We start from the raw sequence: 27158 nt of genomic DNA, 5'->3' as shown, positions 1-27158 counted from the left end.
GGAAGGAAAACTGTCTCAGGATGTCCTTCCGGGACACCCAGCAGGCCCCAGTGAGGAACGAAGCTAGTTGACCCCGGATGTGTTTCCTCCCAGGCTGGCCTCCCCCCACCTTCCGGCCGGAGCCGCCGCTACCGCGGAAAGCTTGACTCTGGTTTCTGAGTCGGTGAGTGAGTGCCCTGGAGTCTCTCGGGTGGGGAAGCCTGAGGCGGAAGCAGGGGAGCAGGAGGGCAGCAGCGAGGCGCGACCGGGGACTGGCTGAAATGCTGCTGCAGGCACTTGGCCGTCAGGACCTTGGCCCTGGCGGGCTTGGCTCGAGAAGACCTACGTCACGAACTAGAGGATCATCCAGGCCGGTGTGATCCGAGTTCAGTTCAACAGATACTCCCGCAGCTGCCTCTGCTCTGTTCCGGCCACCATGCTCGCTGCAGGACCTCAAATGAACTAGGCTCCTTTTCATGATGTTCTGGACACTACTGACTGTCGGGAGACGGGAGGAGAAATCTTATTTGATTTGAGCCTTATGCCAGATCACTAGCTGGAAGCGCGAATATAACGTACAAAGATGTAATTGGGTCTTCTTGTCTGAGCAGTGGTGAACATCTAAATATCAAAGCAGCTTTAATGTAAGAGATTGAGGAAAGGTACAGCCATAACGTTGGTGAAGGCCAAATAATGAAGGATCTTGTATTTGCTAAGAAGGTTAGACTGTCCTGCAGATGGAGGAGAATCATGGAAGATTTAAAGCAGAAAAGAAAAATACAAAAATTTTAAAAGTTCTAAAAGATGTTAATCTGATGGCTTTTAGGAGGGTAGTTTGTAATGTAGGAGACTGGCATCAAGGAGGCTGCAATGGTCCAGGTATGCAGAAGGAAGGACCTGCTTACCTGGAGGTCCAGGTGATGAGGAGTTAGGAAGTTTGGTGATTATATTAAGGATTCTAATTTGGGAAACTGTTAAGTCCACTTAGTAGTGGCCCCTAACAGTGTCCTTGTCTGCAAGGCACATAGAGTTTAGCCAAAGAGAAAAACATAAAAACTGTTGAGTACAATTCAGTGTAATAAATGCTGTATGTAACATAAACAGTCTGCCATGAAAAATGTTTAATGTACAAAGAAAAGTAGAACAATGAACAAAAAAAATGCTGTAAGAACAGATTTTTTAAAATGTGCCACAAGATCTTAGAGAAATGCATTTTATTTTTCTGGATTTTGAGATGGTTACCCTAGGGGTTCAGTCTTAGCACACAGATTAGAATTTGAGTTATCTTCTCCCTAATTTAGGTTTAGGATTTGGGGATGATTTCTTTTTGCTATCACCATGTAGGAAAACAACTCCGATCCTTACATCCATGTTTATGTTTTATTTTGCTTAGATTGTGACCATGGCTGCCGAGTCTGATGTTCTGCACTTCCGGTTTGAACAACAAGGAGATGTAGTCTTGCAGAAAATGAATCTCTTGAGGCAGCAGAATTTATTTTGTGATGTGTCAATTTATATTAATGACACTGAGTTCCAAGGGCACAAGGTGATTTTAGCTGCTTGCTCCACCTTTATGAGAGATCAGTTTTTACTCACTCAGTCAAAACATGTCAGAATCACCATCTTGCAGAGTGCAGAAGTTGGCAGAAAATTGTTGCTCTCTTGCTACACTGGAGCACTTGAAGTTAAAAGGAAAGAGCTTTTGAAATATTTGACTGCTGCCAGTTACCTTCAGATGGTTCACATTGTGGAAAAGTGCACAGAAGCTTTGTCAAAGTATTTGGAAATTGATCTTTCTATGAAAAATAACAATCAGCATGTTGACCTGTGTCAATCCTCTGATCCAGATGTTAAGAATGAAGATGAAAATTCAGATAAAGACTGTGAGATCATTGAAATTTCAGAAGATAGTCCTGTAAACATAGATTTCCATGTTAAAGAAGAGGAAAGCAACGTTTTACAGTCTACAGTAGAGAGCTTGACAGCAGAGAGAGAGGAAATGAGATCACCAGAGCTTTCTTCAGTAGACAGGGGTTTTAAAGACAATGAAATTCGTATCCTCCATGTGGAATCCATCAGTACTGGGGGTGTAGAAGATGGAAAGTTTTCACAGCCTTGTACCTCTTCAAAAGCAAGCATGTATTTCCCAGAAACACAGCATTCACTGATCAATTCTACAGTTGAGAGCAGAGTGGCAGAAGTTCCTGGGAATCAAGATCAAGGCTTATTTTGTGAGAACACTGAAGGAAGCCATGGTCCAGTGAATGAGATTCAGAATCTAGAGGACGCTTATTCCCTGAGGCACCAGTGCCCCCGGTGCCCTCGAGGATTTCTTCATGTTGAGAACTATCTGCGCCACCTTAAGATGCATAAATTGTTCTTGTGCTTACAGTGTGGGAAAACATTTACACAAAAGAAAAATCTCAACAGGCACATTCGAGGGCACATGGGCATACGGCCCTTTCAGTGTACTGTTTGCCTGAAGACATTTACTGCGAAAAGCACACTTCAGGACCACTTGAATATACACAGTGGGGACCGGCCATACAAATGCCACTGTTGTGACATGGATTTCAAGCACAAATCTGCCCTCAAAAAGCATTTAACCTCTCTCCATGGCAGAAGCAGTGGTGAAAAACTACCCAGGCATGATCTGGAAAGGCAAAACCTACTGTAACTAGAACCACACCTTGTTATGTAAGCTGTATATCATTCTGTCGGGCAAGTCTTTCTATAGAAATGCAGCATTTGTAATATTGCATTTCAACCCCCATCTTTAGATCTTATTTTTGGTCTACCTATACGTGCTATGACTTCTCTTTCACTTTTCACTTTCATGCATTGGAGAAGGAAATGGCAACCCACTCCAGTGTTCTCACCTGGAGAATCCCAGGGACGGGGGAGCCTGGTAGGCTGCCGTCTATGGGGTCGCACAGAGTCGGACACGACTTAAGCGACGCAGCAGCAGCAGCAGCAGCACACGTGTTATTCTTTCTGAACTTGTACTACCAGTTCCAAAGTGTGGGAGATAGGATAAAGCTGAGAGGATGCTGTCTTGTCTCATGCATTATATATAAGTCTCAGTGGTTTATCTCAAGAAATAGTGTTCCTCTTAAATATTCTTGACTCTATTGACAGAGTATCCAACAGTGTTTCCAGATTCTGATTTCAGATCCCTAGATAATGGATATAGGTGTACAATCCAACGATACTGTAACTTTTAATAAATTAGGATACTGAGAAGAGGAAAAAAAATTTAAAGCATACTATTATTCATTATTAGTCATTTAACAATAGGTGGGACTAGTGAATTTTTTTAATGAACTGTATTGGAAATTCTAAACTAAATACCATGATACCTATTGTTTTAAACTGTAAAGGAACACCATTCAAATTCACTTGGAAGTAGCAGAATTTCCTTATACATAAAGTTAATATTCCTTACAATAGTATTTCCATGAGTTGTTAGTATATATATTTTAGAATGATTTAATTAGGCCCAGGTTTCTTGATTTTATTTAATACGGTGACATTTAATAACTTTGTGGCCAGTAAAATTATATCAATGGCATGAAGCTCTAAGGTGTTTGTTATGTTTTCTTTTTGAAATTTATCTTGTTAACATACGGTAAAATTGACTTGTTTTTGGTGTACAGTTCTATGAATGTTTCTATATGTACAGAGTTATGCAGCCACCATTGCCATCAGGATCCAGAACATTCCATCACCCTCCAAGACTTCTGTATGCTTCACCTTTGTAGTCACTCCTCATCCTAGCACTAAACCCAGGCACCATTTTATAATTTTTCCCCATTTTTATAATTTTGCCTTTTCTGAAATACCATGAATGGAATCTTATAGTATGTTCCCTTTTGAGATGCTGTTGTCACTTAAGCTTAATGCCTTTGATATTCATCTATGTTGCTGTATCAGTAGTTCATTCCTTTTTTTTTTTTAAATCTTGAATTGGCAGTATATATTAGTTTTCTTACTATCACTAGATGAACGGTTTGGGTAACTCCAATACTTTGGCCACCTGATGTGAAGAGCTGACTCACTGGAAAAGACTGATGCTGGGAAAGATTGAAGGCGGGAGGAGAAGGGGATGACAGAGGATGAGATGTTTGGCTGGCATCACTGACTCAATGGACATGAGTTTGGGTAAATTCCAGGAGTTGGTGATGTAGAGGGAGGCCTGGTGTGCTGCAGTTCATGGGGATGCAAAGAGTTGGACATGACTGAGCAACTGAACTGGAGCTATTAGTGTTCTTCTTTTTTTTTAAGTTAATTTATTTAGGTTGCACCTGATCTTATTTGAGGCACATGAGACCTTCTAGTTGTGGCATGTGGAGTGTTGGTTGTGGCATGCAGAATCCTCAGTTATATCCTCTTGACTTTCTTGCCAAGATGTCCAGGTTGGCCTTTTTCTTTCTTGCTGGACTAGAGGCCGATAGTAGGACTTGACGCCTTCTTCTTGGGGGCTTTGGGCAGCAAGTCCTGGCTGCTGTTAACTATTGCTGGGGTTGCTCAGGGCCATCCTGCAAGCCTTTTGAGTTACACATGTCCTTGAGGTCCTTGTGGCCAGCAGAGCCCCTTTGTGCAGCTGGTTCAGCTGAAGAGACCATGGGGAGGAGGGAGCCGGGGTTCCACACTTTATGGCCTTCCTGTCATCCTGTACCTCATGAAACTGTAAGCTTGGAAGGCTCTTCATGTAGTGCTGGCAGCTGGCTTTTTTGGGGGCATCTCCACACTGTGAGCCTGTGTGCCATGAGGAACCTGGCATGTGGGACCCTACACAAGTCGGGTCGTGAAGGGAAAGCCCTAAGCCTCGTCTGGTCCTGTTCAGCTCTCAAGGTTTCCAGGTTTGGTCTTAGTTGATCCCTTTCATGCTGCCTTTCTTCTAACTGCCTTTTTGCATTTTCCACTTCTCTAGGAGACTTCTCTGCCAGAGCCGCCATTCTCTCTTTGAGATAAAGATGAAGCCTTTTTTTAGATTCTGAAAACTTGTCAACAGTTCTAACAGACATTTATTATGTTCCTCATTCATTTTTTCTCTCTGCCTTGCTTTGGAGAGCATGGCCACCCTCTGACCAACTCTGCCTCCCCCGTGGGGAGCATCTCTGCTATCCGCAGGGTCTGCTGCAGCTTCTGCTCTGCCAGTTCCAGGAGTTCCTGCAACTGGTGGTTTTCAGCCTCAATTTCACAAACACCTCGTTGCAGTTTTGTGCTCACTTCCTTAGATTTGATGAGGTCTTCTGGCTGTGTACAGATCTTCCAGCTCTGTCACGTGAGTTGAGAGGACTGCCAGGCGCTCCCTTATCTGGCTCTTCCCTTTTGACTACTTGTCTGTGATTTCTTGGAGCTCCATGAATATAGTGGGGTCGTCCTCATGAGAACCATCAGAAGATCTCCACAGAGATCAGGTTCCTGCAGGTCTCTGCCATCACACCCTTGTACAAGGCCCTCTAAGCAGAGTCCAGGCATTCCCACTCCTGAGGGAATTCAATGGCCGTGTCCTCAAAGGTCAACCGTTCCTGAGAAAAAGCCATTCCAGACTCCAGTTTTTTCCTTTTCCATAGGCCACGTGAGTCTTTGGAAATTTATCTTGAAAGTTTGAAAGATGTTGTTTATTGCTTAGAATCAACATACCCCTTCCTGTGCACAACTATACATACATGGATGACCTCACCATGTGGAATAGACAGTCCTCTGCTGCCCACAGTCACAAGAGGGATTCAGCACGGCAAACTCACAGAGACCAACAAGTAAGGTTTCCGACACTTCCCTTCAGATCAGGCTCACCTGGGAGTTTCCTGGTGGCCTAGTGAATGGTTAGGATTCTGAGCTCTCACTGTTACGGCCTAGGTTCAATTCCTGGTGAGGAAACAGGTCCCGCCAGCCAAGAAACGTCCCGCTATATAAGAAGAGGAGAATAAGGCACTCAGGCCTGGAATAAGTCATAGTAGTAATGGCAACATCTGATTTACTTGAGGCAGAGGACCAGGTGCTGGGATTTGAGGTCCCTGGAGGGTTCCACATCAACCTGAAGTATAGCAGGGTACCATGCAGCACAAATTTACATTAGAAGCCCTCCTTAAGAGTTTTATTCCATATTTTCAGAAATGTGCCAAAAGCAAAACCAGGATGTGTGGTTATTTTATCGAGAGTAATATTAAGATGGTGTTAATGAGACATGGCTTTCTAATATCCCTGTCTGCATGTAATACAAAATGTTTTGTTGTTACAACAAGATTTAAACAAACGGCAGGGCAAATCATACTTTCTAAAACACAGGAACTACTTTTAATAAAGAAGCCTGACTGGATACATCTTATTTCAAGATGTTCTGCTCCTCCTCCACTCACCTTAGCTTTATATAGAATTTCTGTTACGTTTAGTTTCTATAGGGCTTCCCTTGTGGCTCAGTCGGTAAAGCGTCTGCCTACAATGTGGGAGACCCCGGTTCGATCCCTGGGTCGGGAAGATCCTCTGGAGAAGGAAATGGCAACCCACTCCAGCACTCTTGCCTGGAAAATCCCATGGATGGAGGAGCCTGGTAGGCTACAGTCTATGGGGTCGCAAAGAGTCAGACACAACTGAGTGACTTCACTCACTTTAGTTTCTGTGGAAGCCCTTTCTCATTTTAAAATGTAATATACTTTGTACCATTTAATGTATTTTGTGATGAATCACATGTTGATTGTATAAGTGTTAAGTATCCTTTTTGTGATGCTTTGTGAAAAATAAATTCTTTATAGATTTTTAACTCTGGGAAAGATTTTAAATAATCCAGCTCTCATATTGGATAAGAAAAACAACTTCATAACACCCAAGTCACTAGTAGGTCACCTCTCCTTGAGCTTTCCATAAGTTTATATGTAAAATGACAACTTCGATTTTGACAAAGTAAGATCATTTCCAGGTCTAAAATTCTTTGATTTTATATGTAAATCTTCCTGAATTTTTAAGAACAGAGAAGAGGGAAAAGCCAGGGAGGAGAATTTTGTCTTTATGAATGTTGCTACTTGAGTACTCCATTGGAGGCAGAATTTTTCTGAATTAAACTTTTTCTTCCACTGGAGAATTTGATAGCACAATGTTCAATTTTCTTTCCCATTTGACCTATGATTGGCCGTTTTTAGGCATGAGAACATTTTCCTTTCAGAAATACTTTATGATTAAAGTACTCTTATTTTTGCTTCCTAGAATGAAGTTTTGTGGGGGAGGGGTGGAGATGAGAGGGAGAGTAAAAGAATAGAAATAAACTTTTTTAGAAATTGGTATCTATCTTTGATGTTTGAAAAAAATTATGGTTGTACTATGTTTTTGCTTTATGTGTGCCTTGTAAAATTCTTGTGAAATTTTTTGTAAGCTCTTTGAGACTTGCTTATGGGGCAGGGCTGTTTTGTGAAAGTGATGGTTGTTATTTATGATTATTTATTCCTGTTCACTAGCACAGAGTGATCTCAGGTCATTCCTGGGGGAGTATATGCTTGCATGATGTATCTGAACAATTTCAGGAAAATGAAATCATTTTTTAAAATGCAAAGTAAAGTATGGCAACGTAAAATGTTGAATTTATTCATTGAAAACATTCACTTTTAGTTCTTTGTGGTTTCTGGTATGATGGGAAAAGTATGCAGTGTTTTGGTTCAGCTTCTTCATTTACTGGATTTATGTATAAAAGATCTTGGAGAGACAATTGTTAGTTTGGTGTAAAAGAAAATCCTTGCCCTTTTCCCCTGGATGTAACTATTCTATATGTTTACATAAGAAATAATAAACTGGAAATGGGAATGGGGAGCTTTGTCTTTTGTGTCTTTGTCTTTTGTCTAATCTGTGAATTTTAAAGAAGGAAACTACTTTTCCTGGATATTCATTTAGTCCTTCAACAAATACTTAGTCCTTACAATGTATACCTGTATTAGAAGTTAGGTATACAGACAAAATCCCTACTCTCATGAAACTTATATTGTACTGGAGGTTCAGTTCAGTCTCTCAGTCGTGTCGGACTCTTTGCGACCCCATGAACCTCAGCACACCAGGCCTCCCTGTCCATCACCAGCTCCCGGAGTCCACCTAAACCCATGTCCATTGAGTTGGTGATGCCATCCAACCATCTTATCCTCTGTTGTCCCCTTCTCCTGCCCTCAATCTTTCCCAGCATCAGGGTCTTTTCAAATGAGTCAGTTCTTTGTATCAGGTGGCCAAAGTATTGGAGTTTCAGAGGTAGACAGACACTAAACAAATAATTAAAACCAATATACTATGTCAGATTTTAAAAATGGAATTGGAGAAAATAAAGCAGGTGTAGGTGGTGCTAGGGAAGGAGAATTGGAATTGAAATTTTGTGATCAGGTCACCTGTGAAAAATCTCACCACATTATCACATACCACTGATGAGTGGCATGAAAATATACATACATATATATATATATATATATATATATCTAGTTGAATGGAAAACAGTGAACCAAATGAATCACTGTTGGGAACCTTTCTCTTGGTTTGGCATATATTTCATAAAGAGAAGAGAATGAAAGGGATAGAAATGCATGTAAGAAAATCTTTGTTGTGGCCAATATTTTTTTGAAAACACTGATTTTTTTGGTCATCTGGTCAATAATAAGCATATATATTTAAATTCATTATAAAGTTCTTTTCCATGTGTCTTCTAATTTGTGGGGATTTACTTCCATAAACAGGAATTCCCTGGTGGCTCAGAAGGTAAAGCGTCTTGTTTACAATGCGGGAGATCTGGGTTCGATCCCTGGGTAGGGAAGATCCTCTGGAGAAGGAAATGCCAACCCACTCCAGTACTCTTGCCTGGAAAATTCCATGGACAGAGAAGCATGGTGGGCTACAGTCCACGGGGTCGCAGAGTCGGACACGACTGAGTGACTTCACTTTCACTTCCATAAACACTTTTGTTGGATGTCTGGTTTCACATTGTATAGTGCCTTAAGTTTAATTAAAATTCACGGCTATTTTCTTAATCTGTGTTTTTCAGTTTCTCAACAGTAAGAGTACATTGTATCTTTTAGGAATATTTTGATGACATGAAACAAAATAGTAAGATTAAAATATTTATTAACTAACTCAGGACCTTCCACATGGTACTAATGCCACAGTCCATTAATGTTATTTCCCTGATCTCTATTCCTAGCCTGCTTCTTCATCTATAAAAACAATAAATTCTACCTTACAGTTTACCATGAACAAATCCTTCAACAAATATTTGAGATAGTAATGCCAGAATCTGATTGAATTTTGACTTCTGCCAGCTTCTGAAGGATTCCGAATTCTCTAAAAAAAGAGATAAGGTGATATGCCAGGCAAACGAATGCTTGTTTTTATTTTTAAAATAGGGAGCTTGCTTGACACCGGTGCAGCGCCTGGGGGATTCGGTCAGCATTTGATTATGGGAGAGTCAGTACAATATAATATAGATGCATCAGATTATGCTCTATCCATACCACACCTTCCACAAGGTGAGTCAGGCTCTGGCTCAAACCAGAGTCTAGAGGCTGGCTAGAGGCGCATATGAATGTGCAAGGAGTTTCCCATCAACCCCTTTGGCTTGCCAGGTCTCCTAACAACACCTCCCACAGTCCTCCAGGGTTCTCTGGTCACGTGATAGGGGTGGTTCAGTCGACGAGAGGAAAGCGGATGCGCAGTCCAGGTGGCGGGGGTTGCTACTCTTCTCTTCCACCTCCCCAACTCCCGGTCATGCGTGATCTCGCGTGAGGTGGGGAGTATCTTCTCGCGAGAGCTAGGTCGGGATCCCTCCAGGTCCGCCTCCGTGGTGAGGAGGGGGAGGAGGAGAAGGAGGCGGAGGCGGAGGGAGGAGGAGGAGGCCCCGTCGCGGCCTCCGCCGCCGCCAACGGGGCTGTCCCTGTAGCTCCCGATGGAGTTTGAGGTCGTGAAGCCGCCGCCGAGCTCTGCCCCGGCGAGACGAGGCGCCTCCGTCGCCGAGCCGCGCGGTCGCGGGGCCCCCGGGAGCGGCCCTTAGCGACCCCACCCGGGCCCCCTCAGGTAGGGCGGGGGCGGGCACGATGCGGCTCGGGCCCCAGCCCGGGTCCTCGGTCCCCGGCGGTCGGGCGGGAGACTGGTCTCAAGCCGTGGCCTCTGTGTTGTTGTCTCCGATGCTCCGAGGGTTGGTAACTGAGGGCCGCACCTGACACCCGGACGGGGCCCGGAGTCCCGGGGCGGAGGAGGCCCCTCGCCCCGGTTGGGCTTTTTGGTACCGAGCGCCTGGCGCAAATGGCCACCTCCCGTCGACACCGGCCGGGGGGACGCTTCAGCCCCTAAGGAACCCATCCAAGCAAAGGGCAGGCTTCCCTCTCCCTTTTCTACACCAGTTAGTAAGAGTGGGGTTGGAGGTGGTCCTCGAAACCAAGTCCTCTCCTAGCTTTTCGGCTCTCTGCCCTGGGGCTTCCCGAGATGCAGGGATGGTGGAAGCGACTGAGTGTTAAATAGGGACCCCGGCCAAACAATGCCCTGGGAGGGCTTAACCTCCTGGGAGGCAGAGGGCCCGACCTGAGTGGTTGCAGAGTGGTGGTGACGGAGCAATGGCATAAAACAGCCAGGGAATTCTGCTCTGGTTTTCTTCTTTCCCTGTTTCATTTTTCCTTCTTGGGGAAGCCTCTTAAGGAGACTCTTCCACCATCTTAGAAGAATGGTAGAAAGCATCTTTGTTTCTCAGAAGCAGCTCTACTTTTCTCTGTTCTTAGCTTTCAGGAAGGGAGAAGATGGGGGTAGGTAGCTGTCATTTCCATCCTTGGAATCACAGAACAGTTTAAGATACCGGCAGACAGAACCTTAACATCAAAATAGTCTCAAATAATCACTGACATAAAGTAGATCTCATTTCATGATTCCTACCCTCCTTTTTTTTTTTTTTTTTAATAACCACCTAGGTTCCCTTTTAATTCCTACTCTCCCCTTAGCTAGGCCCCTTCTTTTTAATTCCTATTCTCCTCCCACCAGCTGTGATTAGAATGACTTTGTATCCCAACTAAAGTGTTTAAGTAATCTTTTTTCCGTTTTTGTATTTGTCAAACTTAAGTTCGGGTAGGAACTTTTGAGTAACCTGAGAATGTTGCTACACTAAATTGATACACTCAAAAGCAGAGAAAGAAATATTTTAGTTAGCTTTTGTGCAGCCTGTTTATAGTTTTAAGCATACAAATTTAGTTGTGGGTTCTTGAAACAGTAAGACAAGTTCATGGATTTTTAAAAATCTGTCTAAAGAGCTACACCACTGTTCTAACATAACATCCTTTTCTTCTGTTGTTTACTTCCACATTCAGTTCTTGAAGAAGTGGATGCCATTACATCCTGTCAAAGACCGTCTTTCAGTATTGCCATTTTTGTTGATTTGGAAATTGACGTTTTCCAAATTTTTAGAGTTTGGAAAATAGCTGGAAGGATAAAATATTAAACATGTTTTAGACATGTTTAGAAAAAAGCAGATGTTATAATTCAAATGTGCACCTATTTGAGAACTTAATTGCAGTCATGTTCATTAGTGGATTCTTTGAGTTATTCTTGATCTGTTATTACTGTTGGGTTAACCTGACATGTAAGAGTTATGTCCTTTGTTCATATGTTTTAATTATTTCACTTTGTGATTTTGTAATTTGCTGTGTATTCCAGTTTGAGGAAAAAAAAAAAATTCTTTTGGGAGGGAAAGCATTTTTGTTTCCATGGAATTTTATATTTGGGAACACAACTTTCGCATTGTATGCAATATCAAAGAAGGCTAAATAAACTTACAATCAGATCTCATTATAATAAGTACTTGTTTATAGTTTTGTTTGAAATAGATTGAAGTTTCATTTTCTGTTGATGGGAAAATGGAAGCATGTAGTATAATAAAGCTAGCTGAAAATTTAATGTTGTAAGCCTAGCCTCATAAATGTTAAGTAACATCTTTATGATCCTCAAGTTTTTTAGTTTTATGAAAACCTTCCTAAGTGTAGATATCGCTTTAATCTCACATTTTTGATAAAAGTTAGTTTTGATTATTACTTTGTAAGTACTCTAGAGTCGCACTGTCCAGTACTAGCTAATAGCTACATGTGACACGAGCACTTGAAATGTGGCTGGTGTGAATTGAGATGTGCCATAAATGTAAAATACATGTTAGGTTTTGAGACAGTCCAAATAATAAAAAGAATTTATAATTTCTTACATTGATTACATGTTGAAATGATATTTTGGATAAATTGGGTTAAATAAATTATCATTAAAATTAATTTCACATGTTTTTCCCTGCCTTATTGTGACTACTAGATATTTTAAGTTACTTGTGACTCACATTATATTTCTACTGGACAGTACTGTTCTAGAGTATCCCTACTCTTCCAAGAAATAAATCATCTGTATAGAAGTAGACACATGAAAGCCAAAAATTTCCTGGTAGATTATCTTCTTATAATCAGAATAACCAAAAGGCTAAAGACTTTGATGATGTGACGAGTAAAGTTATCCAGTGGTCATTGTTTAATAGGCATAAGGGAGTAAGTTCTGTCTCAAAGTATTTTTCAAGTTGTCATGACTAAAGTAGTAAAACTTTATTGGTTATATTAATTAAAATAGAAAATTATTCCTTTACTGTTCTAATAGAAGGCATTGAAAGTGAAATGTCATACTTATTAAAAAACTGAGTTCAACAACATAGTGGATTTTAGAAGTAAAACTTGGGTCATGTCTTGTCTAACATACACTAAAGCACATATAATAGCAGTCTTTAAAATAGTAATTCAGTTCCTTTTTTTCAGTTCTTTTTGTATGTTTGAATGCTGAGTTTTAGAACTTAGAGATTATTTTCATTGGTTTTGTTAGTTTTATAGAGTAAGATCTAAATTGTACCTATGATGCTTTAAATATAATTTTTTAAGTCCAGAACTACTGTTTTTAAGGTTTCTGAATTGAGAAGTGCTGTTACAGTCCATTAAAGTAGCTTAAATTTCTCACATGGGTGAACTAAAATGAAAACAATGAATGTGTTAATTAACAGACCTGAGCCCTAATGTTTACATCTTCATAAAGAGAATTGTAAAATGCTTTATTTTTTTATTATGCAGTAGTGAATGAGGCATAAACCTTAACCTGGTATTTTAAAATCGAGTTTCGTAGTCCTGGACTACTTGTATAACATCATGGTAGACTAGTAACAGAAAATGAAAGTACTTAGCTGATAAGCAGTTCGCTTTTAATAAAGCAATTTCTAATTTGCATCATACAAGAGATGTCTATTATTCTTCCTTTTTTATGAGTTTATATTCATAGCAAGGAACTTATAGCCTGAAAACTTGAGTAAAATTTCGTTTAAGGTCTCTCTCAGTGTTTCTCACTCCTAGGCTTTATCTTGTTATTCTTCTTCAGTTTTAGTAACTGAAATTAATACAAATAGTTTAATTTGAATTTAACTTGTTTTTATTAAGTAGTCCCTTTATATATCTAGAGGTATGGGCTTTTAAAGCTATTTTATCTCTTAGATGGTAAAGCGTCTGTCTACAATGCCGGAGACCTGGGTTTGATCCCTGGGTCGGGAAGATCCCCTGGAGAAGGAAATGGCAATCCACTCCACTACTATTGCTTGGAAAATCCCATGGACAAAGGAGCCTGGTAGGCTACAGTCCATGGGGTCACAAAGAGTCGGACACGACTGAGCGACTTCACTTATCTCAATTTGAGGTGTTCGGGGAGTATCTTTAGGATGGATATTTACTTCACTATTAAATATAAATGTTATTAGCAATTTAAATTTCCACAGATTCAAATAAATTGCTATGTATATCTTAGCTTGTCATGGTTCATTTAGATACTTTTAAAAAATTATAAAAACAGTAGGCTCTTTCTCATTTTTGATAATTATAAAAATATTTTCTAGGTAGACATTTACTGGGTGCTTTTGAAAGGAATAAAAGCCAATTTTGTCATCACTAAACATTTTAGTGTTTTAGAGAAAATTTTGTCTATTGTAATCGAGGCATCTAGAATATATTTACAGTGGTACTGAGGAAAAACATTTTAAAAGGTCAAATCATTTCTTATAAGGAAAGTTCAGTTTTAATTTTTCTGTCAGAAAGTTAGAATCTGACACATAACAGAAGGAGAATTTGGTATATTTTTTTTTTCTTTCAAAGATATTAATTTGATTTCTACTAGAAATTAAATTTCTCAGTATTAATTATATGAAAACATCTGGTATTCTTAAACCTAGTAACACATATGGGATATTATAAAACTATAAAGTGAATCCTGGAATAATATGGAACACTTCAAAATTAGTAGGTGAAAATGGCATTGTTAGTTCAGTTCAAACTTAATGGCTTTTCACCCCCCCCCCCATTAACTTTAATGTAAAGCATTTCAGGATAATCTTGGAAAACTAAATAAGGAAAGAGTATTTGCTGCTAGTTTCCTATTACCCAGTGGCCCATGATACCTAACCCACAGAATTAGCATTTCCAAACAGGTGGCCATTATGAAAAAAATGGAGTGACTTGCTTTGATAAACATTTTATCAGTTCAAGTCATTAGCTAGATTAGGACTCTCAGTACTAGATTTAACATAAAATTCATCCTTCCTTACAGGGCTTTTCCTTGTACAATTCCACAGTCCAGAACACTGAACATTAAAAATGTTGAGAATAGTTTCAAGGTGTGATGTGTTCACCTGCTTAGTCCTCTTTAAAGTTGAAAGCAAACTGTTTTTAAGGTTGACGACATTGATAGATGTGGAAATGTGAGAGTGTAATGTGTAAAATAAATATAACTTGCAAGATTTGGCTAGTTTGAAAATAAAGTTATTATATACTTTACATTGGAGCTGTTTGAGGAAAAGTTTGTGTAGGGGGCTTTTTACTTGGCAACTTTGGTCTTTCATTTTTACCAAGATACATTTTAAAACCTTAGTTTTTGTGAACATAAAAGGCACAATAAAGGTTAATAGAATACTTCATTTCGGCTTGGGGTTATTGAGAATCAGTTATATACTTTTCTATCCTGAATCTTATTACATTTTTAAACATAATTTTTGTGGTACTCATATATTTGTGTTGGTAAACATTCTTATGAAATAAAAGTATTGGCTGTTTAATTGCCCTAAATACCTAAATTTCTTGTTCACCAGAGAGCCTCTGTCAGACTTATGTAAGTTTTGAATTGGAAGATGAAGAAAACTTGTGAATGTAGTGTTCAAGTTAGATATCTAAAGATTTTAAATTAGATGTTTTGATACTGAATATTTTAGTTTATTAAAAATTATAGAACATTTTAATCTTAGGAATAAGAAAAGAATCACTGTCATTTTTTCCCCCATGTACCTTTTAATCATATGCATATATAAAGATAGAAATTTATGCAGTTGACCCTTGAATAATGTTGGGATTAATCCACATATAAATTATATTTTTATATTATATATTATATATATAAATTATATATTATAACTTATAAATTAAATATTATAATATCCTATCTGTGGTTCCTCTGCATCTGTGGATTTAGTCAACGATGTACTATGTAGTACTGAGTATTTACCACTGAAAAATACCTATGTGTAAGTGGACCTGGGTAGTTCAAGCCTATGTTGTTCAAGGGTCAACTGTATTTTGCTGTTTTTCTACTTAGAATTATCAGATAATAATTTATTTTATTCTTCTAAATCTTGCTCCTTGGACCTGATGGTTTTTGGTTTTATATGTGTGTGTGTGTGTGTATCACTGAATGGTATGTTTTGTCAAAAATATTATAGGGAACTACATTCAATTCACCAGGCTTCCCTGGTGGCTCATAGACAGTAAAGCATTTGCCTGCAATGCGGGAGACCTGGGTTCGATCCCTGGGTTGGGAAGATTTCCTGGAGAAGGAAATGGCAACCCACTCCAGTATTCTTGCCTGAAAAATTCTATGGACGATGGAGCCTGGTAGGGTACAGTCCATGGGGTCGCAAAGAGTTGGACATGACTGAGCCACTTCACTTCACTTCACATTCAATTCAAGATTTGTCATTTCTTTTTTTTTTTTTTAACTTTGGTACTATTATTTTAAGGTTGGCATTATTCATTTGTGGACAAACAACTCTGTCATTACAGTTTTCTTTCATACTTTTTTAGTGCCTTAGCCTCATAGTGAAGTCCTTACCAGAGAGTTCCTCTTTTGCGAAGTTGCCAACTTGAATCCTCAACTGATTTGGTCATTCAGGTGGCAAAGCTGTTCCTTCACTCCTGACTCATTGTGATTGTGTTTGGATCAATACTTCCAGAGTTCACTAATTCTTGGATCATAATACATTTGGTGGTAGTAGATATCCAAAGGAAACACTTAAAAAAATTAATTCTAAAAATGAAATTGTAAAAATTCTAAAAAATTCTAAAATTTTAAAATTTCATTTTTACAAAAGGAAATTCTAAAAATGAAACTGTAATCTGTTTATTTGATGTGGTCATTAAGAAAAATACATGGAAGCTTTGATGAGCAACTGATATAAATAGTTGAAAGGAACACTGTTAGGATATTGTTTCTAGCCACAAAGTTTTCAGAAATTTAATTAATCCAGCAAATAGATGTAAAGAAAAGATGTTAAAAGTGTATCGAATTGTTCAAAAGTGTTTTTTTACATTTTGAAGCTGTGATGGTTGACTTAAGCAGTTAACCCTTGAAAGGTGAATGATGAATATGTGGTTAATTCTTACTTTTGTCCATTTCCAGCTTACAAAACACTACACAGCAAATAATGATCTGCTAGACTGCTAACCCGAGCATCCAGCTTCCACAATGCCTGTGCAGGCAGCTCAATGGACAGAATTTCTGTCCTGTCCAATCTGCTATAATGAATTTGATGAGAACGTGCACAAACCCATCAGTTTAGGTTGTTCACACACTGTTTGCAAGACCTGCTTGAATAAACTTCACCGAAAAGCTTGTCCTTTTGACCAGACTGCCATCAACACAGACATTGATGTGCTTCCTGTCAACTTCGCACTTCTCCAGTTAGTTGGAGCCCAGGTAACCTTTCAGGATTTTACCAATTTGATATAAGTAATAATTATAGAACTTTGTTCATTATGGGATACAAAATATGTTTAGGGATATTCAAGGCATAAAAAATACTCCGCATACTTGATTTGTATTACTCCATAAATGATTTTCTTTAGATAATGTCATAAATCTTTATGCAAAACTAGAAATTCCATGTAGTTATATATGTCTTTGTATTCACTACTGTGGTCAACACTTAATGTTTTTAAGTGATTTTGGTGGATAAGAAACATTTTTGTATAAGCATGTATAAATATTTAGTCATTAGGTGATAATGAAAAGAAATATAATCAAAGCTTTAGCCGGAGATCAATCATCTAGATAGAACCCTTAAGTGGAGGTTTTTTGATTTTCCTTAAAACTTCGCTTGACTTTTAGGATGATGTTATAATAAAAAAATAGATCTATATAGGTATGTATACATATATAAGATGGATATATAGAAAACTAATTTTTAGAGTATCAGTAACAAATTCTGCAGTTTCTGCTTATGTGCATATGCTATAAAAATAACATTTCTTATTTATCATTTTACTGAATCAGCAAGACCCTAGATTTATAATAATTTCTATTTAATAAGGGCTTACTTCATTTTAGGTATGCTGGTAAACAGTCCACATCTATTATTATCTTGTCATAGCTCTTCAGGTAGTTATTATCCCCATTTTACAGGTGAGGAGGAAGATGAAATTCTGTACATCATGTACTACATATTTTAATACTACAGTTTTAGTACTACATTTGAAAGCAAGAAAGTAAGGATTTTTCTGATTAATCACTTCTTAGAAAATTCAGTGAGTTAAAATACTCCATTCTTTTAGTGTCTTGATACTTGAGGTTTTTCTTTTAAAACAATTTCTTTTCACTGTTTATAATCCATTTAGACTCTGTGAAATCAAGACAAATCTATATTCAACAATGTGTCATAATTAGCAATTTTTTTCTTAAGGGTGCGTAAAATAATGGTGCCTTTTGCAGGCAGTGGCATCTTAGATCCAATAAAATACTGTAGATTATATGTAATAAGACTAAGCTATCATTTATTTAGCATCTGCTATAGATCAGGTGGAGCTTCCTTGGTAAAGAATCCACCTGCAATTCAGGAGACCTGATTCAGTTCCTGGGTTGGGAAGTTCCCCTAGAGAAGGGATAGGCTACCCACTCCAGCATTCTTGGGCTTCCTTGGTGGCTCAGATGGTATCCGCCTGCAGTGTGGGAGACCTGGATTCGATCCCTAGGTTGTGAAGATCCCCTGGAGGAGGGCATGGCAACCCACTCCAGTATTCCTGCCTAGAGGATCCCCATGGACAGAGGGGCCTGGCGGGCTACAGTGAATGGGGTTGCAAAGAGTTGGACATGAGTGAACGACTGAGCACATGGCACATAGGTCAGACATTGTGTTTTTCTTTTACCTAAAAATGTTCTCTCAGTTGGTCCTTAAATTATCTTGCACGTCTTTACGTGACTTCCATTACCTTTTCAGCCTCAGCTCCTGTACTATCCTCAGTCTTTCCGCTTAAGCCACTCTGGCCTACTAACCAGATACACCAAACATATTGTTAGATACACCAAATATATTCCCAACTGAGGGCTTTTGCACTGAGTGCTGTTTTGACTAAGATACTCATTTCTTTATTCAGATGTCAAGATTCACAAGGAAGCCTGTCCTGACCACCCTTGTTCAAATTGCAGTCCCCCTCCAATACTCTAAAATCCTCCTTATCTTTGCTGTATAACTTTTACTGATCATCTTCTGTCATGCTATTTAATTGTTTTTATTTATCAGCCATGTGTTCTCTTTACTAGAATGTAAGCTATGGCAAGAAATGTTTTGCCTGTTTTGCTCACTGATAGATGCCTAGTGCCTAAAACTGCTTGGCACATGGTAAGCACTCCATGAATATAAATACTTGTTGGATTGAACTGAGTTTTCAAATGGCACAATTAGATAGGGATTTTCATCTTCATATTGCAGGTAGAGAAACCATGACTTGGAACAGTTAAATAATTTATTAAAGATTATTTGTAGAAATTAAAGAGCTGACCAACATTTTACCCAAGCTTTGACCTTTCATTGAGAACAAGGTGGGGCAGATCATAAAAAATATAGTAAGTTATATGGGAAAAAGGTGTTAAGGGGGGAACGTTCTCCCTTTTTTCCTACTTTTTATTTTGAAATGCCTTTTTTTTTTTTAATTGCAAGAAGCAGTACACAGAGAACCTGTATGACTTTCTTAGCCTCTCCTAATGTTAGCACTTTTCTGAGTTATAGCATTGTTATCCCCAAGGAATAACATGGATACAGTACAATTAGTTACCACCTTTTTTTCCCTCTCAGTAATTCACCCAATTCATACTGTTAAGTATGATATCTTTGGTTCTTAGAAAGCAGTTTGTCTAGGTACTTGGCTTTAATTTTACTTAAACTTGTTTGATGTGTCTGTATTAGAAGTTTATGCTCACCAAGATTATCATCAAATGTAAAGTTAACAATTGCATGAATTAGAGGAATGTATTTCTTCAGGTTTTTTTTTTTCGTTTTTAGGTACCAGATCATCAGTCAGTAAAGTTAAGTAATTTAGGTGAGAACAAACACTATGAGGTTGCAAAGAAATGTGTTGAAGATTTGGCGCTCTACTTAAAACCACTAAGTGGAGGTAAAGGTAAGTATTTTTATGGGTGAGTAGGCCTTGGTAACACATTAACTTTGAAATACTTGATGTTGATACTCTATTAAATGTTTTTTTGTTTTGAAAAATGAGATTGCTTGGAGAGAACATGGACATCTTTTTGACTGAGAACGTTATATATTTTTTGGAGATAGTATTGCTATTAATTTAAGAATTCATCAGATATGTTGAGATTTATACATTGTTTATGTTAAACTAATGGTGCTATAGCAGAATATTAGCTTTAAAGAATCCTACTAAGACAATTTCATGTATTTATTCAGTCGTTTATTAAATTTTAGGAGCACTTACAGTGGCTAGGGTCTTCCTGGACCCCACAGTCCATTGATTAGATGGGCAAAGAAGTTCAGTAAGTGAAATGACAGAAATAGAATTCTGTTTTATCGCTACATCTTCAGTAACTAGCAGGTCGTAGATGTAATACAAAGATGAGTGAATGAATTAATGAAATATTTATTTTGCATGTGCTCTATGTTTTGCACTGTTGGATATTTTGGACCTAGTGACTTCCTTGAGAAGTGTATCCTATCTCCCTCATTCATTCATGGAGCAGATACTTAAAGAGCGTGTACTCAGTACCAGGCACTTACTAAAAACATGTAGTTAAAATGTCTGCCCTTATAGCCCTTATGTTTTGGAAAAAGAAAGTATAGTAAAAACATTGTATAGTATGTTATAAATGATATTTGCTGTCAAAAGAAAACAGTACAGTTAAATGGATCAGAAATGTCATAGGGGAAAAGGTGGGTTGCAATTTTAAACAAGGTGATTAGTGTAGACCTTGTTAAGATGGTAGCTTCTGAACTTGAGATGAAAGAGATGAAGCAGTTAACCATGTAGGTTCCTAGGAAAAGACTGTTCCAGGCAGAGGAAATAGCAAAGTCCCCAAGACATGCGTATTGTCTTCAAAGAACAACAATAGGAAAGTGTGCCTGGAGCAAAGTGTGTGAGGGTATGGGGTAGATGAAAGCATTATGGGGTAGAAGAAAAGAAATGGTGAGACCAGATGATGTACAGACTTGCAGCCCTTTTTAAAGACTTGAACTTTTACTCTGAGTGAAATTGGGGAATTACTCTAGGGTTTTGAGCAGAGAAGTGACATGGTGACTAATGGTGAAAGGGTCACCCTAGCTGCTCTGTTGAGAATTCAGTGCAGAAGGGCAGGGTTGGCACCAGGGTATTGGTTAATAGGCTAATTAGACAGGGTTAGTAGCAGTGGAGGTAGTGCAAAGTAGATAGTCTGGATGATTTTTGACATAGAGTCAAAAGGATTTCCTAAATTATTGGATGTGGGGCATGAGACAAAGATCTGAGTCAAGTGTGATTCTTGAGTTTTGGGGCCTGAGTACCTGGAAAGAGAAGTTACCATCAACTTAGACAAGGGTGCAGGTCAGTCAGGTTTAGGTAAGAAGATCAAGAGTTCAGTCTTGGTTATGTTGAATTTGGTTATATCAAATCTTCACTTCGATGCTATTGGGTAACTGGTAAATGTATGTTAAGGACTAGGTATCAGTTGAGTTCAGTTCAGTCGCTCAGTCGTGTCCAACTCTTTTCAACCCCGTGAATCGCAGCATGCCAGGCCTCCCTGTCCATCACCAACTCCCGGAGTTCACTCAGACTTGCATCCATCAAGTCAGTGATGCCATCCAGCCATCTCATCCTCGGTCGTCCCCTTCTCCTCCTGACCCCAATCCCTCCCAGCATCAGAGTCTTTTCCAGTGAGTCAACTCTTCGCATGAGGTGGCCAAAGTATTGGAGTTTCAGCTTTAGCATCATTCCTTCCAAAGAAATCCCAGGGCTGATCTCCTTCAAAATGGACTGGTTGGATCTCCTTGCAGTCCAAGGGACTCTCAAAGAGTCTTCTCCAACATCACAGTTCAAAAGCATCAATTCTTCAGCACTCAGCCTTCTTCACAGTCCAACTCTCACATCCATACATGACCATTGGAAAAACCATAGCCTTGACTAGACAGACCTTAGTCGGCAAAGTAATGTCTCTGCTTTTGAATATGCTATCTAGGTTGGTCATAACTTTTCTTCCAAGGAGTAAACGTCTTTTAATTTCATGGCTGCAATCACCATCTGCAGTGATTTTGGAGCCCCCCAAAATAAAGTCTGACACTGTTTCCACTGTTTCCCCATCTATTTCCCATGGAGTGATGGGACCGGATGCCATGACCTTCGTTTTCTGAATGTTGAGCTTTAAGCAAACTTTGTCACTCTCCTCTTTCACTTTCGTCAAGAGGCTTTTTAGCTCCTCTTCACTTTCTGCCATAAGGGTGGTGTCATCTGCATATGTGAGGTTATTGATATTTCTCCTGGCAATCTTGATTCCAGCTTGTGAGCTTCCTCCAGCCCAGCGTTTCTCATGATGTACTCTACACATAAGTTAAATAAGCAGGGTGACAATATACAGCCTTGACGTACTCCTTTTTCCTATTTGGAACCAGTCTGTTGTTCCACGTCCAGTTCTAACTGTTGCTTCCTGACCTGCATACAGATTTCTCAAGAGGCAGGTCAGGTGGTCTGGTATTCCCATCTCTCTCAGAATTGTCCACAGTTTCTTGTGATCCACACAGTCAAAGGCTTTGGCATTGTCAATAAAGCAGAAATAGATGTTTTTCTGGAACTCTCTTGCTTTTTCCATGATCCAGCGGATGTTGGCAATTTGATCTCTGGTTCCTCTGCCTTTTCTAAAACCAGCTTGAACATCTGGAACTTCACAGTTCACGTATTGCTGAATCCTGGCTTGAAGAATTTTGAGCATTACTTTACTAGCATGTGAGATGAGTGCAATTGTGCTGTAGTTTGAGCATTCTTTGGCATTGCCTTTCTTTGGGATTGGAATGAAAACTGACCTTTTCCAGTCCTGTGGCCACTGCTGAGTTTTCCAAATTTGCTGGCATATTGAGTGCAGCACTTTCACAGTATCATCTTTCAGGATTTGAAACAGCTCAACTGGAATTCCATCACCTCCACTAGCTTTGTTTGTAGTGATGCTTTCTAAGGCCCACTTGACTTCACATTCCAGAATGTCTGGCTCTAGATGAGTGATCACACCATCGTGATTATCTGGGTTGTGAAGATCTTTTCTGTACAGTTCTTCTGTGTGTTCTTGCCACCTCTTCTTAATATCTTCTGCTTTTGGTAGGTCCATACCATTTCTGTCCTTTATCGAGCCCATCTTTGCATGAAATGTTCCCTTAGTATCTCTGATTTTCTTGAAGAGATCTGTGCTACTGCTGCTGCTAAGTCACTTCAGTCGTGTCCGACTCTGTGTGACCCCATAGACGGCAGCCCACCAGGCTTCTCCGTCCATGGGATTTTCCAGGCAAGAGTACTGGAGTGGGTTGCCATTGCCTTCTCCGAAGAGATCTCTAGTCTTTCTCTTTCTGTTCTTTTCCTCTATTTCTTTGCATTGATCGCTGAAGAAGGCTTTCTTATCTCTTCTTGCTATTCTTTGGAACTCTGCATTCAGATGCTTATATCTTTCCTTTTCTTCTTTGCTTTACGCTTCTTTTCTTTTCACAGCTATTTGTAAGGCCTCCCCAGACAGCCATTTTGCTTTTTTGCATTTCTTTTCCATGGGGATGGTCTTGATCCCTGTCTCCTGTACAATGTCACAAACCTCATTCCATAGTTCATCAGGCACTCTATCTATCAGATCTAGGCCCTTAAATCTGTTTCTCACTTCCACTGTATAATCATAAAGGATTTGATTGAAGTCATACCTGAATGGTCTAGCGGTTTTCCCTACTTTCTTCAATTTAAGTCTGAATTTGGTAATAAGGAGTTCATGATCTGAGCCACAGTCAGCTCCCGGTCTTGTTTTTGCTGACTGTATAGAGCAAGGATTTGGAGATCGTGAATATAGGCAACACTAGAGGATTTGCTACAAAACGGAGGAAAGACATGGTGCAGAGGGGTAGTGGTAAAGGGATGAATACCAAGATTTATTTTTCAGATGTATAAAATAACAGTATGCTGTTCTTACTGTGTGTTGATGCAAATGATCAAGTAGAAAGAGGACAATTGATGTAGGAGAGAGGGAAGAATTGCTGGAGCAGTATCTTTTAGTTGAAAAGGATATTGGATTTAAGATATTGTCCTGGAGCTGTGTTCTAAATGTCTTGTATATAGTAAGACAAAACAAAACTGTTGTTCATTGTTACTTTTAGATTTAACTTTTATTTATCTCCAAATTTATCTTCAATGGTTTTTGTAAAGATGAAGAATAGACTAAGAAAACCCAAATTGCTGTCTTTTGTGGGACACATAAAACCCAGAGAACAGGATACCCAAATAAAATTTGAGGCAATTAAAATTTAGACTCCAGTTACCACAGAATAGTAATAAACAGGGACAGAACATTGATTGTCAAAAAAGGAAAGTACCTTTTAAGGAACTCATTAGGAATTGTGGCTTAATAGTTGAATACTAGGTATTTTTATTAAATAGATAATGAAATTGACTTTTTATTTCTATTGAAAAAAACTGTAGTTTCCTTTTTCTTGAAGGTGTAGCTAGTTTGAACCAGAGTGCACTGAGCCGTCCAATGCAAAGGAAACTAGTGACACTTGTAAACTGTCAGCTGGTGGAAGAAGAAGGTCGTGTAAGAGCCATACGAGCAGCCCGTTCACTTGGAGAAAGGACTGTAACGGAACTAATATTACAGCACCAGAACCCTCAGCAGTTGTCTGCCAACCTATGGGCTGCTGTCAGGGCTCGAGGATGCCAGTTTCTAGGTCCAGGTAAGATAGATCACTGTCTTATTGGCTATCAGGGCTAGTGGGTGCCAGTTTCTGGGAGTAGGTGAGACTGCTCTGATTTATACATACAAATTTTAACAGAATGAAAGATAAACTTTATTTTTTTTTAATTTTTATAGTAACCACCCTACCTTGGGGTGCTTAACGTGTTTGTTTTTGCTGCTCTGGGTCTTCATTGCAGCACACAGGTTTTCTCTAGTTATAGCATATGGGCTTTTCTTGTTGTGCAGCATGGGCTTAAGTTGCCCCACATCATGTGGGATCTTAGTCCCTAGTCAGGAATCAAACCCATGTCCCCTGCACTGGAAAGTGGATTGTTAACCACTGGACTACCAGGGAAGTCCCAACTAGTTTTTATTAATCATAACATATATGATGAACAGTGCTATAGTGTTTTTGAATAAATTTCTTGTTTAATTCTCAACAGTCTTTAAGTGACACAGACCCAACTTTACAAATTAGAAAACTGAATTAGAGGCCTAATATTGCACACGTAGTAAGTAAAGGAAAAATAAACTTTCTTTTTATGAAGAAAATTAAAAGTTCATGATTGTCTTTAAAATTGGGAAACAGAAAAATTATTGGAAAAAATGAGAATCACCAGAGTATATTTCTTTTATAGTTACCATCAACTGCATTCTTTTTTTAAAAAATCTTTACCTATACCAAGGTTATGAAATACTTTTCTGTGATATCTTTTTGTTTTACCTTTCTGATTTAGAACTATATAGGCTAGGAAGAATTTATTTGTGTTAAGGAAACTTTTTAAGTGGCATTGGGACTACTGGATAGACATGTGGAAAAAGATAAAGTTGGATGTATTTGTTTTTTTTTTCTTTTTGCATGAATGTATTTCTTAAATTTTAAATTTTAAATAGGTTAGAAATACTTATGATTAAAAAATAAATTATATTTAATAAAAACGTAAAACTCAACATTCACAAAACTAAGATCTTGGCATCCAGCTACATCATTTCATGATAGATAGATGGGGAAAAAAATGGAAACAGTGACAGACTTTATTTTCTTGGGGTCCAAAATCACTGTGGATGGTGACTGCAGCCATGAAATTAAAAGATGCTTGTTCCTTGTAAGAAAAGCTTTGACAAACCTAGACAGTGTATTGAAAAGCAGAGACATCACTTAGCCGTCAAAGGTCCATATAGTCAAAGCTCTGATTTTTCCAGTAGTCATGTATGGATGACTCTGAGAGTTGGACCATGGCTGTGCACAAGAATTGATGCCTTTGAACCATGGTGCTGAGAAAGACTCAATTGAGAGTCCCTTTGACAGCAGGGAGATCAAACTAGTTAATACTAAAGGAGATCAACCCTGAATTGGAAGGACTGATGCTGAAACTGAAACTTCAGTACTTTGGCCACCTGATGAGAAAAGCCAACTCAGTGGAAAAGACCTGAACTGGGAAAGATTGACGGCAGGAGGAGAATGGGATGATAGAGGATGAGATGGTTGGATGGCATCACCAACTCAGTGGACATGAGTTTGAACAAACTCTGGGAGATAGTGAAGGACAGGGAAGCCTGGTATGCTGCAGTCTGTGGGGTTAAAAAGAGTCAGGTGTAACTGAGTGACTCAACAACAATAAATGTGAACAGAAGAGTGAAATCTTTATAACCCAGAAGTAGGAAATACTCTTTTCTTTGGCTCCGAAACCAGAAGCAATTACAGAAAAGATTGCTATTTGACTATATAATTTTTAAAAATTAAAGCCTCATAAGAAAAGTAAGATGAAAGATGATGCTGTGAAAGTGCTACACTCTGTGCCAGCAAATTTGGAAAACTCAGCAGTGGTCACAGGACTGGAAAAGGTCAGTTTTCATTCCAATCCCAAAGAAATGCAGTGTCAAAGAATGCTCTAACTACCGCACAATTGCACTCATCTCACATGCCAGTAACGTAGTGCTCAAAATCCTCGAAGCCAGGCTTCAGCAATACATGAACCGTGAACTTCCAGATGTTCAAGCTGGTTTTAGAAAAGGCAGAGGAACCAGAGATCAAATTGCCAACATCCGCTGGATCATGGAAAAAGCAAGAGAGTTCCAGAAAAACATCTATTTCTGCTTTATTGACAATGCCAAAGCCTTTGACTGTGTGGATCACAAGAAACTGTGGACAATTCTGAGAGAGATGGGAATACCAGACCACCTGACCTGCCTCTTGAGAAATCTGTATGCAGGTCAGGAAGCAACAGTTAGAACTGGACGTGGAACAACAGACTGGTTCCAAATAGGAAAAGGAGTACGTCAAGGCTGTATATTGTCACCCTGCTTATTTAACTTATGTGTAGAGTACATCATGAGAAACGCTGGGCTGGAGGAAGCTCACAAGCTGGAATCAAGATTGCCAGGAGAAATATCAATAACCTCACATATGCAGATGACACCACCCTTATGGCAGAAAGTGAAGAGGAGCTAAAAAGCCTCTTGACGAAAGTGAAAGAGGAGAGTGACAAAGTTTGCTTAAAGCTCAACATTCAGAAAATGAAGATCATGGCATCCGGTCCCATCACTCCATGGGAAATAGATGGGGAAACAGTGGAAACAGTGTCAGACTTTATTTTGGGGGGCTCCAAAATTACTGCAGATGGTGACTGCAGCCATGAAATTAAAAGACGCTTACTCCTTGGAAGGAAAGTTATGACCAA

At 39.1% G+C, this 27158-nt stretch overlaps 2 protein-coding genes across 4 annotated transcripts in view; both read left to right on the top strand.

Moving 5' to 3' along the window:
* Positions 1-92: 92 nt before the first annotated feature.
* Positions 93-3634, top strand: ZBTB6 (zinc finger and BTB domain containing 6). Its single transcript, XM_040225076.1, has 2 exons — positions 93-163; positions 1373-3634. Exon 2 carries the CDS (start codon positions 1382-1384, stop codon positions 2654-2656), a length of 1275 nt encoding a protein of 424 aa, XP_040081010.1. The 5' UTR covers positions 93-163; positions 1373-1381; the 3' UTR covers positions 2657-3634.
* Positions 3635-9670: 6036 nt separating this feature from the next.
* Positions 9671-27158, top strand: part of RC3H2 (ring finger and CCCH-type domains 2) — a 52390-nt gene continuing 34902 nt past the window's right edge. For all 3 annotated transcript variants that reach the window (XM_040225074.1, XM_040225075.1, XM_040225073.1), the window contains exons 1-4: positions 9671-10014; positions 16705-17001; positions 19580-19697; positions 24242-24475. In XM_040225074.1, the coding sequence (XP_040081008.1) occupies positions 16771-17001; positions 19580-19697; positions 24242-24475 (583 nt within the window). In that variant the 5' untranslated portion in view covers positions 9671-10014; positions 16705-16770. The remainder of the gene's footprint in view (positions 10015-16704; positions 17002-19579; positions 19698-24241; positions 24476-27158) is intronic.

Source organism: Oryx dammah, unplaced genomic scaffold, assembly GCF_014754425.2.
Source record: "Oryx dammah isolate SB20612 unplaced genomic scaffold, SCBI_Odam_1.1 HiC_scaffold_25, whole genome shotgun sequence".
Classification (NCBI taxonomy): Eukaryota; Metazoa; Chordata; class Mammalia; order Artiodactyla; family Bovidae; genus Oryx; species Oryx dammah.
The sequence above is the reverse complement of the archived record's forward strand: the minus strand, read 5'-3'. Positions and strand labels throughout refer to the sequence as shown.